This window comes from Tursiops truncatus, chromosome 10, assembly GCF_011762595.2.
Source record: "Tursiops truncatus isolate mTurTru1 chromosome 10, mTurTru1.mat.Y, whole genome shotgun sequence".
Lineage (NCBI taxonomy): Eukaryota > Metazoa > Chordata > Mammalia > Artiodactyla > Delphinidae > Tursiops > Tursiops truncatus.
This window is the reverse complement of record NC_047043.1, coordinates 70,201,179-70,214,761: the sequence shown is the minus strand read 5'-3', so window position 1 is coordinate 70,214,761 and position 13,583 is coordinate 70,201,179. Positions and strand designations below refer to the sequence as shown.

Genomic DNA, 13,583 nt, shown 5'->3' with positions numbered 1-13,583 from the left:
TTGTGAAAGCTTCCCTTCTAACCCTTTCCACTCCTAAATTAAAACCCTGTAGATGTATAATTTACCTTGTGACTGACACTAATATACTGTTTCTATGTATGTGTACATTTCTCTTAAGACATTCAGAAAGCATCATTGAATTAATTCCCCCTCTCCATGTGCTGTCCCATGCTTCTGAAGTCACCCTGGAGGACTTCATGGCTGGCCCTCTGGACTTCATGATTAACATTCCATCTTCATAGTGTGGTAGCAGCAAATAGCGTTTGGCATGTCCATTGACTTTTTCCCCCTTCTTTCTCCTCTCCTGCTCCGTCTTTCTCATCACAGCACCTGCAGTTGACAATCCAGGCCCTTCAGGATGAGCTGCGAACCCAGAGAGACCTCAACCACCTCCTGCAGCAAGAGAGTGGCAACCGAGGAGCAGAGCACTTTACCATCGAACTGACGGAGGAGAACTTCCGGCGCCTCCAAGCTGAGCATGACAGACAGGCTAAGGAACTGTTCCTATTGAGGAAGACCTTGGAGGAAATGGAGCTGAGAATCGAAACACAGAAACAGACCCTCAATGCCCGAGATGAGTCGATTAAAAAGCTTCTTGAGATGTTGCAAAGTAAAGGTTTGCCGTCCAAAAGTCTTGAGGATGACAATGAACGGACACGTAGGATGGCAGAGGCTGAGTCTCAAGTCAGCCACTTGGAAGTGATTTTAGACCAGAAAGAGAAGGAAAACATACATCTTAGAGAGGTAAGGACATTCACTTTATTTTCCCAAAGCCGTATTTTACAAGTTAAAATACGTTAAATATGTTATCAGGTTATTACCACAGGTTGAAAGTTATCTATAGACTTAACCAAATTGCTGTTGTCATCTGTTTTATAACCTTCATGTCTGCTTATCACCTTTAAACTGGAATTTCGCATTAGTCTTTTTTTCCTATGCCCACCACACGTATGTTCCATTATGATTCAACACGTATTCAGGACCCAAGTGTGTGCAGCACATGTCAACTCTAAGGTGGTTTACAATTGCTTTCCTACAGATGGCCATTGTTTCAGGGCCTTTTAAATGCACTACTGGTTAAATTTTAGATGTTTATTAAGTATCCTCTTTTTAAAGGAGCAAAATGAATAGGTGATTAGCAAAACAATGAGCATAAATACTTTTATAGCTGAATTGGGGGTGGGGTTTTCAGAAAGTAAAGCCTAAGGATATTTCTGGAAAGAATGGAAAAATGTGCCGACCAATTTTGAACGTTTAGATAATCTTCGCCTGCATTTACATTCATGGACAGAGGGACATGAATGTTCCAAGGACAGAGCGTTCCAAGTTTTCTGAGAGTGTGTTTTGCACTTAGTTAAATCATTTGAAGTTTCTCAGAGGCAGCCTCTCTGGCTTGCCACCACCATTGAATGTTGGGAGGCTCAGATATCTGAGAATACGTAGTTGGACAGATCTTAGAAAGAATGTGGGTGACAGCCAAGGTTTGAAATTTTTATAGCAGTTCCTTGCTACTATGGTGGATGTGGATCTCAATAGTACCATGTAGGCAAAATGCTGTGGCAGACACAGATCTCACAGAAAACAGGAAGCAATAAAATGGCATTAAGTATATTTGCAAAATATTCTGCAGCCATAAATAAGAATTCGAAAAGACATTTGCTTTTAGACCAAACTAGATTGCTTGGCATTATGTACCTTTTTGGATGGGCAGCACTTCCAGTGAGTCATTTGTTTGGTTGTTCAGAAAACATGGCTTTCGTGTTGGGATTTGGTAATGCAGGTGCTCCCAGGAGTTTTCTCTGATATAGACTGTATTTGCTTATAACATTTGAGTAGACTTTTGTGTCTTCAGATTTAATATGCTCCATGCTTATTCTCTTTGGTTTTGTTTTCATGAGACCTTAGCTACATGTTTGGGAAGTCAAATGGCTTGATTTCACATTGAGATGCTTAAAGATAAGCTTTGTTGGGTCTGGTCTTCCTATCTGTATTCCAAGACTATGAATGTGGTGGGAAGACTTCTAAGATCCCTACCTCTTGGAATTCATATCCTTATGTAATCTTCTCCTCTTGAGTTTAGGCTGAACCTAGTGATTTGCTCCTAAACAACAGAATGACAGAGGTAATGGAATGCCGATGTCACTTCCATGATTAGGTTTACTTCCATCTTGTTAGTACACCCTGTTGCCTTCTCGCCTTGCATGCTTTGATGAAGCAAGCTACCATGTTGCAGAGGCCCGTGTGGTAAGGAACTGTGGGTAACCTCCAGCTGACACCCAGTGAGGAGCTGGGACCCTCATCTGAACAGCCACAAAGAACTGAAAACTGCCAACAATCACTTAGTAAGCTTGGAAGTGGATCTTTCCCCAGTCGAATCTTTCGATGAGACTTCAGTTCCTGGGCTGACAACTTGGTTGGTGCAGCTTTCTGAGAGACAGTGAAGCAGAGGACCCAGCTGAGCTGTGCCCAGTTTCCTGCTCCACAGGAACTGTGAGATATGAAATGTGTGTTGTTTTAAGCTGCTGAATTTTGGGATAATTTGTTACACAGCAATAGATAGCTAATACAGTGGAGCAGAAACTAATCTCTTTCTGTCTTACTCCATAGACTTTCCATTCAGTTGACAGAAGAGAAGCAGTGATTACTGGCATGTTATCATTGCATGTAGAGTGTCTGTGGATTTTGAAATTTTGATTGTGTTATCTGAAAACTGTGGTTGGTAGATTGCTATAGTTTAAAAAAGCTGCTGCTTTATTTTGGGTTCCAAGGGATCATGTTGGATGTATAGCAAGGCTGTGATACCAGAGAAACCTCTATCTGCAGCATTGACCTTCACTCCATTTTGGGATCTTGGGGTCAGGTAGTCAGTCTGAATAGATTCTGCTCACTGGTAGCACTTAAATAGATGGTGCCTTGATTCTGTTTTAGTATATCTCCGTTTAAATGAATGTAAACACAATTTGGTTTGTGTTTTATGAGATTAGTTGGTCCTCACGATGGTCTGGCATGAATATGTCATGTTTAGAGCCTTAAACATTAGTCTAAGAGCGCATAGAGAGTCGTACAGAAAACGCAGCGCAACGCATGCAACTAGTTTCCTTGAGCACCCGACCAAAGTCGGTGGGTGGCCCTTATCTTATCTCATCAAGAAGGGAGAGTGTGAAAAAGTTGTCTATAAAAAAAAAAATCTCATTTTAAACTTGAACTCAACAAACAAGATTTGGAGGCCTGAAAGGACCCTTCCCAAGAGAAATAGTGTACTGGCTTATGAGAGCCATTTGTTATATTTCCAGGAATTTTGGTAGCTTGAAATTGGTCATGGTGGGAGTATTTACAACGTGGAAATCAGCAAGTGCTACTCTCAGGGTCTTTTGCCCGCTTCGCCCCATCCCTGAAAGTCCATTTTCCAACACACCTCTAAATAAGTGCCATGAAATGTTTATCCACGGTACACTAGGAAGAGGCAAGTTGAAAACAGTGCAAGAATTATGATTCTGAATCCATTAACCAGTCATAGTTCATCAGATATTTTCATAACAGCATCTGGATAGATGTTTATCTGTTGGGCACTATGAAGAGTGCTTTACGTTGATTCACATTTAATTCTCACAACCACCTCATTTGTTCATTCATTCATCCATTCATCCATCCACCCATCCATTCTGTGAATACTTATTGAGGATCTGGTCTTGAGTAATGATAACTGATAAAATTTGACTTCACGGTGCTTATATTTTATTGGGGTGAAACAGATAGCAGTTTAATAGTTAAACAGAGAAGTATCATGAGAAAAAGAAGAGGATGAAGTACAAGTGAGCTGGGTGGGGTCAACTTCATATTGGATAGTCAGGGAGGGCTTTTTGAAGGGGGTGACATTGTGAATTTGAATGACAAGAAGGAACCAGCCATGTAAGACTCTCAGAAAATTCCTGTTAGATGGAAAGGCCCATGCCTAGGAGGTAGGTGCTATTATTTTGCCCATTTTGCCTGGGGAAACTGAGGGACGAGTGACATCAAAAATCTTGCCCAGTGTCCCACAGCTAATCTGGTATTTGAATTAAGCTGCCTCCAGTCTCCACTCTTAAACCATATCTTACATATATTCCTGTTCTAGAAGAATCTTTCTCAAAGTGTGCTCCACAGAACATGCTGTTTTGTGGGATATTGTTATGTGTTATGAGAGAAAAAGGGCTGCAGGGCTAAATGAACTTGGGAAAATGTTGAATTCCATAGAGCTTATCGAAGGGCTCTCAGACTCTCTCATATGCAAGTGTGCATTAGTTATTTCCAAGAAGGGGCCTGGGGAAGGCAGAGCCTCGCAAACTTACTTGATGTGCTTTTCTCTTGTTGCACTGATGTTCTTTGTAAAAACACTTTGGGAAAATGCTATGCTAGAAAAGAAAAATTGTGCTTTTAATTTGTGACCTACAAAATATGTAATAATATACAAATAGTTGTTTCCCATGGCCAATTAACTGGGTAATTTCCTCGATTAGTTATTCTAGAAAGTAAAGTTTATTGTAAGCTGTTTCCATATTCTCTACCGGGTTTTAGACTGTTTGTTCTTCTGTCAGGGTATTTTTTTTTTTAGTGGAAAAATGTGGCTGACTGCTTTTGGTATTAAACCAGTAAGAATAACCCAGCTTGAATAAAGAAGTTGCCTGACCTCTGTTAATTTAAATGAATCTAAAGCAGGATGTAAAATGTACTTGAGGTTTTAAGTTCAGAGTGTTCCTGATTCCTTTTTCATTTTGCACGATTTAGCCCAGTTGGAGCTGAATGGTGTAATGCTGGGGAATGGAGTGTTAGTGGTTTTATGATTAATTCTCAGGCAGAGGTGTTGGACCTCATATAAACCCCATCTCCTGGAATACTGGCTTTGTTTAGCCCATTGTTTCAGGAGATTGAGAATTGGCAGGAGTTGCACATGGGGAGGGTTGGGTTGCTTTAGTGTCTTGTTGTCTTTTGGTGGTCTGGAAAAGACTGAGGGTGAAACCTCTTCTTTGCCTGGCAGGAAAAAACAACAAAAAGATTATGATCTCAACTTATTTGGAAGACCAGAACTACTGGCCAAGAACTACAACCGACAGGCTGATGTGAGCTGAAGTGTTGGCTAAAATGCAGGCATTGCTCACTAGTGTAGTCTGATGCTTCTTGATACAGGTTGATTTGATAAGACATTGTTTGATGTGGTAATAGTTTACCTTGTTCTCCAGCTTTTTCCGCAGAGGACATACTGTTCCATATAAAGGTTTTAGTAATCAAGTACCCGAGGTACTACTGATCTCGTTAAAGAAAAAGAGGGTTTACATACCAGGATCCTCCTATATTCACTCTCCTTAATGTTTTCTCGGCTGATGCTCAGAAGAGAGTCAGGAGTCTTTGGATTCATTGTCCTGTAAGATGTTTGAGGGGAAAGGATATATGTTCTGCTGCCATGCTTGTTGATCTTCTATGCTAATACCCTTGGGCAGCTTGCTATTCTTTGAAAGGAAGGGCAGAAAATCACTTAAGTCATTGGGAGCCGCAATTGCTACTAACCCTGGACAAGTAAAGCCCCCAGGATACTGGGCCTAGGCTTCCCTCCATGCTGTTGGGGGCAGGGAGGAGGAGGGCAAGGCAACATGAATTCTTGGTCTCCTCGTTTACTTAGCCAAGTAAACTTGGACAACTTATCCAAGTTGTCCCTAGACCAGCAGGAGATCCACCAAGGCAAAGTCTATGACCTAGAAGTTCTTGAGCTCATAAGCCTTTTACTGACAGCTCAGACTTCACCTGTATAATCAATCTTCACCCTAGTCCACCCTCTGTCAGTACCAAATGGCCTTGTTCTCTTTAACACACACTTGTCTCCAATTTGGTTGGCTGAGCCATGATTTTGCTGCTGCAGTCATTTCTAAATCTGACTGTACAGATAATACATTCTATTTCTACCAAGAAAGCTTATCACAGAAAATATTCCCAAACACAAGTGACCATATAAACATAACATTTTATATCCTTTTTTTTGCAAGAGTTTTTCCTATATATAATAGAACCTAACAACTGCTCCCTATTTTAATAAAGTAAGTTTTAACATAATCAGTACCTTCCATCAATATTCCCAGACTTCAAATATCGCCTGCAAGATGCTCAATAAATATTTGAAAGAGTGAAAAAATAGTTTAAAAGTACCTTGAGAGTTGCTCCGTGGTTTATTTTGTCAATATTGGACAAGTTTATAATGATTGTACAGAGCCATATTCTGTTGTTTTCTCTCATTGCTCTGTGTTTGGAGTGGAGCAGTAGCTTTGAGGGTAAGCTTAACTGGAAGTTTTGTTTTTTCAAAATGTGTTGTACATCACTGGGCACATGTTGAGCATCCATGTACAAGGGTGCTGTGGGAGCATCCATGGCAAGCTTGTGGTCTTGTTCAGGGATTCAGTTGGGCAATAAGACAAACAGCTCACACTTATGGAGGCTTATTCTCTTTTTTTTTTTTTTTTTTTTCCGTACGCGGGCCTCTCACTGTTGTGGCCTCTCCCGTTGCGGAGCACAGGTTCCAGACGCACAGGCTTAGCGGCCATGGCTCACAGGCCCAGCCGCTCCGCGGCATGTGGGATCTTCCCGGACCGGGGCACGAACCCGTGTCCCCTGCATCGGCAGGCAGACTCTCAACCACTGCGCCACCAGGGAAGCCCTGAGGCTTATTCTGTGTCAGGTGCTGTACTAAGTGAAAACTGTTGTCATCATCCCCATTACACAGATAATAGGGCACAAAGAGGTAAATAATTGTACCTCGTCACAGATCAAGCACTGGAGCCAAGATCAGAACCTGGGAAGTCTAGCTCCAGAGTTTACACTTGTCACCACTACACACTACTGCTTGTTGCGGTGGTGCACTGAGAGGCCCTCGAATGGCACTTACATGCTGCGCAGCTTAGAGGTAGGAGAGCTGACAACTGGCTTCCTCCGTGATAAAGCTGGTCTTGAAAGGCAGGAAGAATTTCAACACGCAGATATGGTTGTAGAAGAGATAGTTGAGCCACATGTTAGAGGTGGGAACTGTGGTGGGTTTGGGGCATAGTGAGTTTGGAGCAGCTGAAACTCCACCTGTCAGGAGGGAAAGGAAATAAATCTCAACAGGTGGTTTGAGGTCAGGTCACTGAGGACTCTGAGCACGTGATACAGGAAGTTGGTCTTTACTTGGTACTCTGGGCAGCCTTTGAAGGAATTTTCCTGGGAGAATGGCATGATCAGGAAAGATTGTCAGGTGCTAATTGATAGTAGATTGGATAGGAGGAGAATAAAGGCATGGCGATAAGTTGGAAGGATACTGTTGTTGTTCAGGTGAACAAGAATCTGAATCTGGGTGGTGGCCAAGAAATTGAAGGGCAAGGTCATCCCCACCTGCAGGCAGGACTTTGACAGCTCAGGAGCTGAGTGCTAGGAGCTTTGAGGGGCAGCCAATCACTGTGGGCCCTGGTAGAGGCAGGTGGTGGGGCAAGGGGCAGGAGAGAACTGTCGGGAGGAGGAGCTGGGGTTGAGGAAAGACTGTGGATGTGTTGAGTTTGATGAAATCCTGGTGGAGCTGTCCAGCCAAGGGTGAGAATATGGCTGAGGAAATGACTGAGAAGTTCTGCCCAGATGCACAAGGCATTTCTGGCTATTGGTCACTTTTTATTGTAGTTGTTTTCACACACACTTCATTATTTGTGACCACCAAGCTCCCAGTTTATATGATTGTTCTAAAGGCTGCCTTGTCACTCTTACTATTATTTAGGAGGAGACCCTAGGAACTGCATACTTTTTCATGCTTCTTTTCTGAATAAGCACTTAATTTTGAATATGGTATCTTGAGATTACACGGACTTTTCATTGACTGATGCCTACTTGATACAGATTTCCTTTGCTCTCACTGAGTTTCATTTTCTCCAAGCATTTAATGCAGGATAGATCCCAATGAAGAATCTCTGCGGAAAAGCACTTTTTCTGGACCCTGCTAACAACACATCCAAAAACAGGATTTCATAACTTTCACCCTCACATTTCTGATGACATAGGGAATGTATTCATTTCTGTTTAGCAGCATTTGCCTCATCTTTAAATTTTAATACGTTCTTTAAAGTTTAAACACTGCATGCTAATTTGAAATGGTCAAGGTTTTACCCCATATTGATTTTAATGAGTATAATTGGTTGCTTTTTACAGTAACAAAGACTGATGGAGCCCCAGGGAGCCATTAGGCTCAAGGCATATTGCAACCTGTTGAGAAGAGAAAGTGGCAGGGTAAAGGGTGTTTGGGGAAGTGCCAGGGAGTGGGGAGAAGTCAGGAGGTTATGCTGGGAGAGACTCTAACAGGACTCTGTCCTCCTGCTGTACCTTGGGTGTGACTGCTTTTTGAAAGCTACTCTTTTGGCAGCTGACCTAATTTATCATTGTCATCAGTTGGTGAAACAGTGCACCACAAACAAAAGCTCAGTGGTGAGAAAGTACTCCAAGCACTGGTACTGCAGATACTTGAGTGTGTTTCACAAGCTGCAGCAGTGGGAAGTTGCTCACCTGTAACAGAGTCCTGCGTGTCTTGGATGGGGATATTAGCTAATACCGTACATGTGGAGAAAGCTTTGTACTTTATAGAACACATTGCATTTTAATGACTTCCTGTGATACTCCTGGTAACCCTGTGAGGAAACTGAGGCTCAGAGAGATTAAGAAGTGATGACAGGTAACATTTACCGGTACTCATGAGCTAATCACTTTTCGGGGAGTGCCGTGTAATCCTCCCAACAATACTCTAGGGTAGGAGGTGGTTTCCTGCCTCTCAGATGAGGAGGCTGAGGCCCAGAGAGTCTGGTCCCGGTTCTCAGAGCAAGTAGTGATGGATCTAAAATTCAAAATTGGGCCTGCTGGTTCCATGCATCTGTCCCTAACCACTTCTTGAAACGGCCAGGGATTTCAACCCGAAATCTCTGAACAGACAAAAGACGAGAATTCTGGTCTACTGACTTCTTGCTCAGGGATATTTTGTCTGTAAGTGCAAAAAGAGGAAAAAATGCAAAAGGCTTTTTTTTTTTTTTTTTTTTCCTTGCCACGTCTTATCCGGGCCTGCTGAATTGGGGTTGGTAAGTCCATGAGGTCACCAAGCAGTGGAAGGTTAAACAGTGCTACATAGAAGGCAGTACCAGGGCTAGGCCTCCTCAGACCATGTGTGGCTCATTAAAATGAAGGTACTTGCTTAAAATACGAAGCATGGTACTGCATATATAGGCGTTCCATGAATTCCTAGGGAATAGGTGAATTTTTATAGCAGAGAATAAGGAAAAATTGGAGGTGCTTAAAGTCGGACCTTCTCCATTTCATCTGTTCAGTTAGCCTTCTTTTTCAACTTTACTTCATCATTACCTCATTGCCTAAAAGAAATACTTTGCCTTCTCAAAACGACTTTACTTTTTATCTAGTTTTTGTTGGGTATTGTGGGTTTCTTTCTTTGTCAATTGTGAGATATTAAAATTGTATTTATAACCTCCTAATATGTGCCCCATTTCGTTGCTCTTCTAATGGGCCAAAATTTGGTAAAGCAAAATCTACTTTCCTAGCCACCTGGCTTGGTTGAAAGGGATAGCTTTATCTGTGTTTCCAGTTTGGCATATAGGTTGAAGGATGCCTTAAATGTTTTGGGCAGAGTGTTAAATAAGGCAATGAGAATGGTTGCTGGTTGATTCCTTTGAGTGGCTTATAGTTACAGCAGTTGTAAAGAATGAAATAAACCCTCCTTACTAAAGGAAAAATATAATTATATGAGTAGTTTGTAGAAAAAGGAAAAAGAAAGATAAGTGAGACACTAGAGTGAAAATTCTAAAGAGTCACTCACTGCTCACTTAGATTAAGAGTTGGCAAACTGTAGCCTGTGGGACAAATGTGGCCCACCACCTGTTTTTTTTTTTTTAATGGCCTGGGAGCCAAGAGTGGTTTTTACCTTTTTAAATGGTTACATTTGAAATGGTTATGTAAGTACCTATGTAATGTCCTCTATTTTGCCTGTGGCCCTCAAAGCCTGAACCATTAACTACTTGACCCTTTAAGAAAGTGTGGAGATTCCTAATTTTGATGATAGGTAAATAGATTTTGAATCAAGAGATTTGGTAAAAAAAACATACGGGCAATTAAGTTATGTGCAGAGTATAAAAATCCTACTACTTTTATGTGTAACTTTTGAGTTTTTTTAAAATGGGGAGACAATTTTTTTCATCATTTCTGCACATTTTTCTTTTTTTATTAGATCAGTGATTTTAATCTCCAGAATTACAGCATGTAGGGTATTGCCAGTTATCACAAAAGTCTGCAGCTCTTTCAGGAGTGGTGGGTGTTAGGAAGGTAACCTGTGTGGATTAAAAAGGGAGTCTGGGGATTCCCTGGTGGCACAGTGGTTGAGAGTCCGCCTGCCGATGCAGGGGACATGGGTTCGTGCCCCGGTCCGGGAAGATCCCACATGCTGCAGAGCGGCAGGGCCCGTGAGCCATGGCTGCTGAGCCTGTGCGTCCGGAGCCTGTGCTCCGCAACGGGAGAGGCCACAACAGTGAGAGGCCCGCGTACAGCAAAAAAAAAAAAAAAGGGACTCTGTGAAGTATTCAGTAACCTAGAAAGTACCAGAGAAATGGAGGTTGCCATTAAAACTCTGATAGATTTAGGAATTCTGACCTAATTAAAGCACAGGGTTCCAACTCGTCCTTCTCTTATGTTTTTAAAAATAGTGTTTATTGATACTTTTTAGGCTTATGCAGTTAGTGCTTTAAAAATCTGTGGCTGCTTTGAAGGAACTAGCATGAAAAAGAAAGTGTCCGTGTGTATACAGTTGTGTTAAAAAATATTTACTTATTGTAATTGTTGGCGTGCCATAGAATTGCTAGGTTTTCCTATGGGAAGTACTCTTATTTAGGTAAAGCTAGGACCTGGTCAGGATGACAGCTGAGCAATCCCCTTACCACTGGCTGTCCTTCCTTCAGCCCCAAAGGCAGTCAGATCTCTTTTGGTGACATGTGGTTGTATGAGTTGGGTTGCCAGTTGTTAGAGCATTTTTAGTGTTGGGGGAAGACCCTGCCTATTGATGTAATTTTGCTTTGTCGGTATGGGCCAGGGTTTCTCAATCTTGGCACTATTGACATGGGGGCAGGATAAATTCTTTGTTGTGGGGACTGTCCTGTGCATTGTAGGATGTTCAACAGTATTCTGGGCCCCTACCCACTAGAGGCAAGTAGTACCTTTGCCCTTCCCTCAGTTGTGACAATTAAAAACATCCCCAGACATTGCAAAATATCCTCCGGGGACCAAAATCACCCAGGTTGTGAACTCTGGTGTAGAGTGATTGACAAATCCTTCTGGTGGTTGGCCTGTGGACATGGCAAATATAGTAATTCCCAGCCCCATGTGCTTGAAACTCTGTTTTACTAAGGAAAGGCAACCCAGATCAAGACACTTCTTGACCCAAAGACTGACCACAGGGGATACAACTAGGAAACAGATGTGCTGAGGGGAGGTGGGGGTTTAAGCCTGAAAAAAAACCAAAAGTGCGGGGTGTGTGTGTGTGTGTGTGTGTGTGTGTGTGTGTGTGTGTGTGTGTGTGTGTGTGTGTGAAAGAGAGAGAGAGAGAGAGTCTGTCTCCGACTTCCCCCCGCTCCTTTCCTCTCAGAAAAGGTAGCAAAGAAATCTAAGGGAGGGGTTTTGATCTGAGATACCACATGGGAAGGTTGGGACTTTGTGAGAATAAGAGACATTTATTCTCAGGAGGTAATACTAATGGATCCGAGAAGACACGTGACCTGACTTTTTGACTACTGGACTCTCACTATTAATTGGCAGTTTTATTTTTATTTGTTTGTTTATTTAACATCTTTATTGGAGTATAATTGCTTTACAATGGTGTCTTAGTTTCTGCTCTATAACAAAGTGAATCAGCTATACATATACATATATCCCCATATCCGCTCCCTCTTGCGTCTCCCTCCCACCCTCCCTATCCCACCCCTCTAGGTGGGCACAAAGCACCAAGCTGATCTCCCTGTGCTATGCAGCTGCTTCCCACTAGCTAGCTATTTTACATTTGGTAGTGTATATGTGTCAATGCTAGCAGTTTTATTTTACAATAAATGTTGTCGTCCTTGCTTTCCCCTAAATGGCCTTTGAGTCTCCCTTTCTGTTTTTTAAATAAACATTTCTCCGCATGAACCACTATCCCCCCTCCCCCAACCCCAGCTCCACCAAACTTCAGAACAATTTTGGAGTGTGGTGATTTTATCATGTGGAAATGTAGTACAGATGTTCAGAATTACCTTTTCTTTCTCTTTAAAACATCATGACCACACATGCTTTGCTCTAAGTACTATTTAGCATTTTTATTATTACTATTAAAAAAATCTTGCCTCAGGCAGAGTCCCAGTAAATCTCAAGTAAAGGCAAATATTAAAATAGAAGTAAGTATTTATGCACATCACACTAAAAATCTGAACTCAAATTTGGCTTTTTATGCAACTGAAACTTTTATTTTTTGACCCACTTAACCAAGTCCTCTAGTTTTACCCCTTTTCCTGACTCTAAAACTTTGAGTTCAGACTATAGGATTTTGTTGACCATCCTTCCCCCTTCTACCAGTTGTCTCTAGACTTGAGTTTTTCTCTTTATCCTGCATATATTTTTGAACTCAGCCTGATCACCTAATGAAATTTGTTGGGAGGACTTGGACTGCCAGCATGAATTAATTAGCGCATGTTTTTAAAGCTTATTAATGGAGGGAAGTTTTCTTCTCACAGACAGTCCCTCAGATGCATACAGCACTTAAACAGCCGAGTTTCTGCTGGGGCCAGTAGTCATATACAGAGGAAATGCTGATCAACACCCAACACATCCCCCACTCAGAAACCTATTGATGGAGATTAGCTGCTGTTCCAACCTTAACTTCTTGTGGGTTCATTGATGCCACTTTCTTTTTATATTTTTTGGCCAGACTTAAATGTACTTCTCCAAATAGTTGTTAAAAAGGAAACATTTGTGTTTAATCACTTGAACCCGGAATTGAGAGCTCTCTCCTCACTATGTATACTTTTTAGTTGCTGGAAATTAATCCTGGTTTAGACAAATGATCTTCTTTAAGGCAGTGCTTTTTCCATGCACATCCAAATAGAAATGCATTGCAAAGTGATTTCCTTTTAAAGGACAGTGGAGATATTTGTTGTTTTGTCAGGGTCCATACAGCAAGGAAGAGGCAAAACCTGATTGTGCCTTAGATAGTAGAAATAATACCCACTTAGTGTGAGTATTCCACCCTACCTTCATGATACCCAACGGTGTTCCTGCCAACAGGTTTTTTTTGCAGTACTTTCATGATGCATGTCAAGGTTTAGACGATTTTAAAGACTCACGTTTTAGTTGCTTTAGAAGACAGAATGTTGCATAATTGTCCTTGCCAATTCCTCACTGGAAACACCGTAAAAACCTGCCAGGTCCTAACCTCAGTAGGTATCCTCAGGATGCTTTTTGAGCAACTGTTACAGATAGAGTGATCATGGGAGTTTAGTGGAGACTTGAGGATGCTTGTGCCGAGTGGGGAC

General features: G+C 41.8%; 1 protein-coding gene across 1 annotated transcript in view; it reads left to right on the top strand.

Moving 5' to 3' along the window:
* The window catches only part of ERC2 (ELKS/RAB6-interacting/CAST family member 2), an 866,017-nt gene that overhangs the window by 161,312 nt on the left and 691,122 nt on the right, over window positions 1-13,583 (top strand). The window contains exon 4 of the mRNA XM_073811247.1: window positions 328-744. Within this exon, the coding sequence (XP_073667348.1) occupies window positions 328-744 (417 nt within the window). The remainder of the gene's footprint in view (window positions 1-327; window positions 745-13,583) is intronic.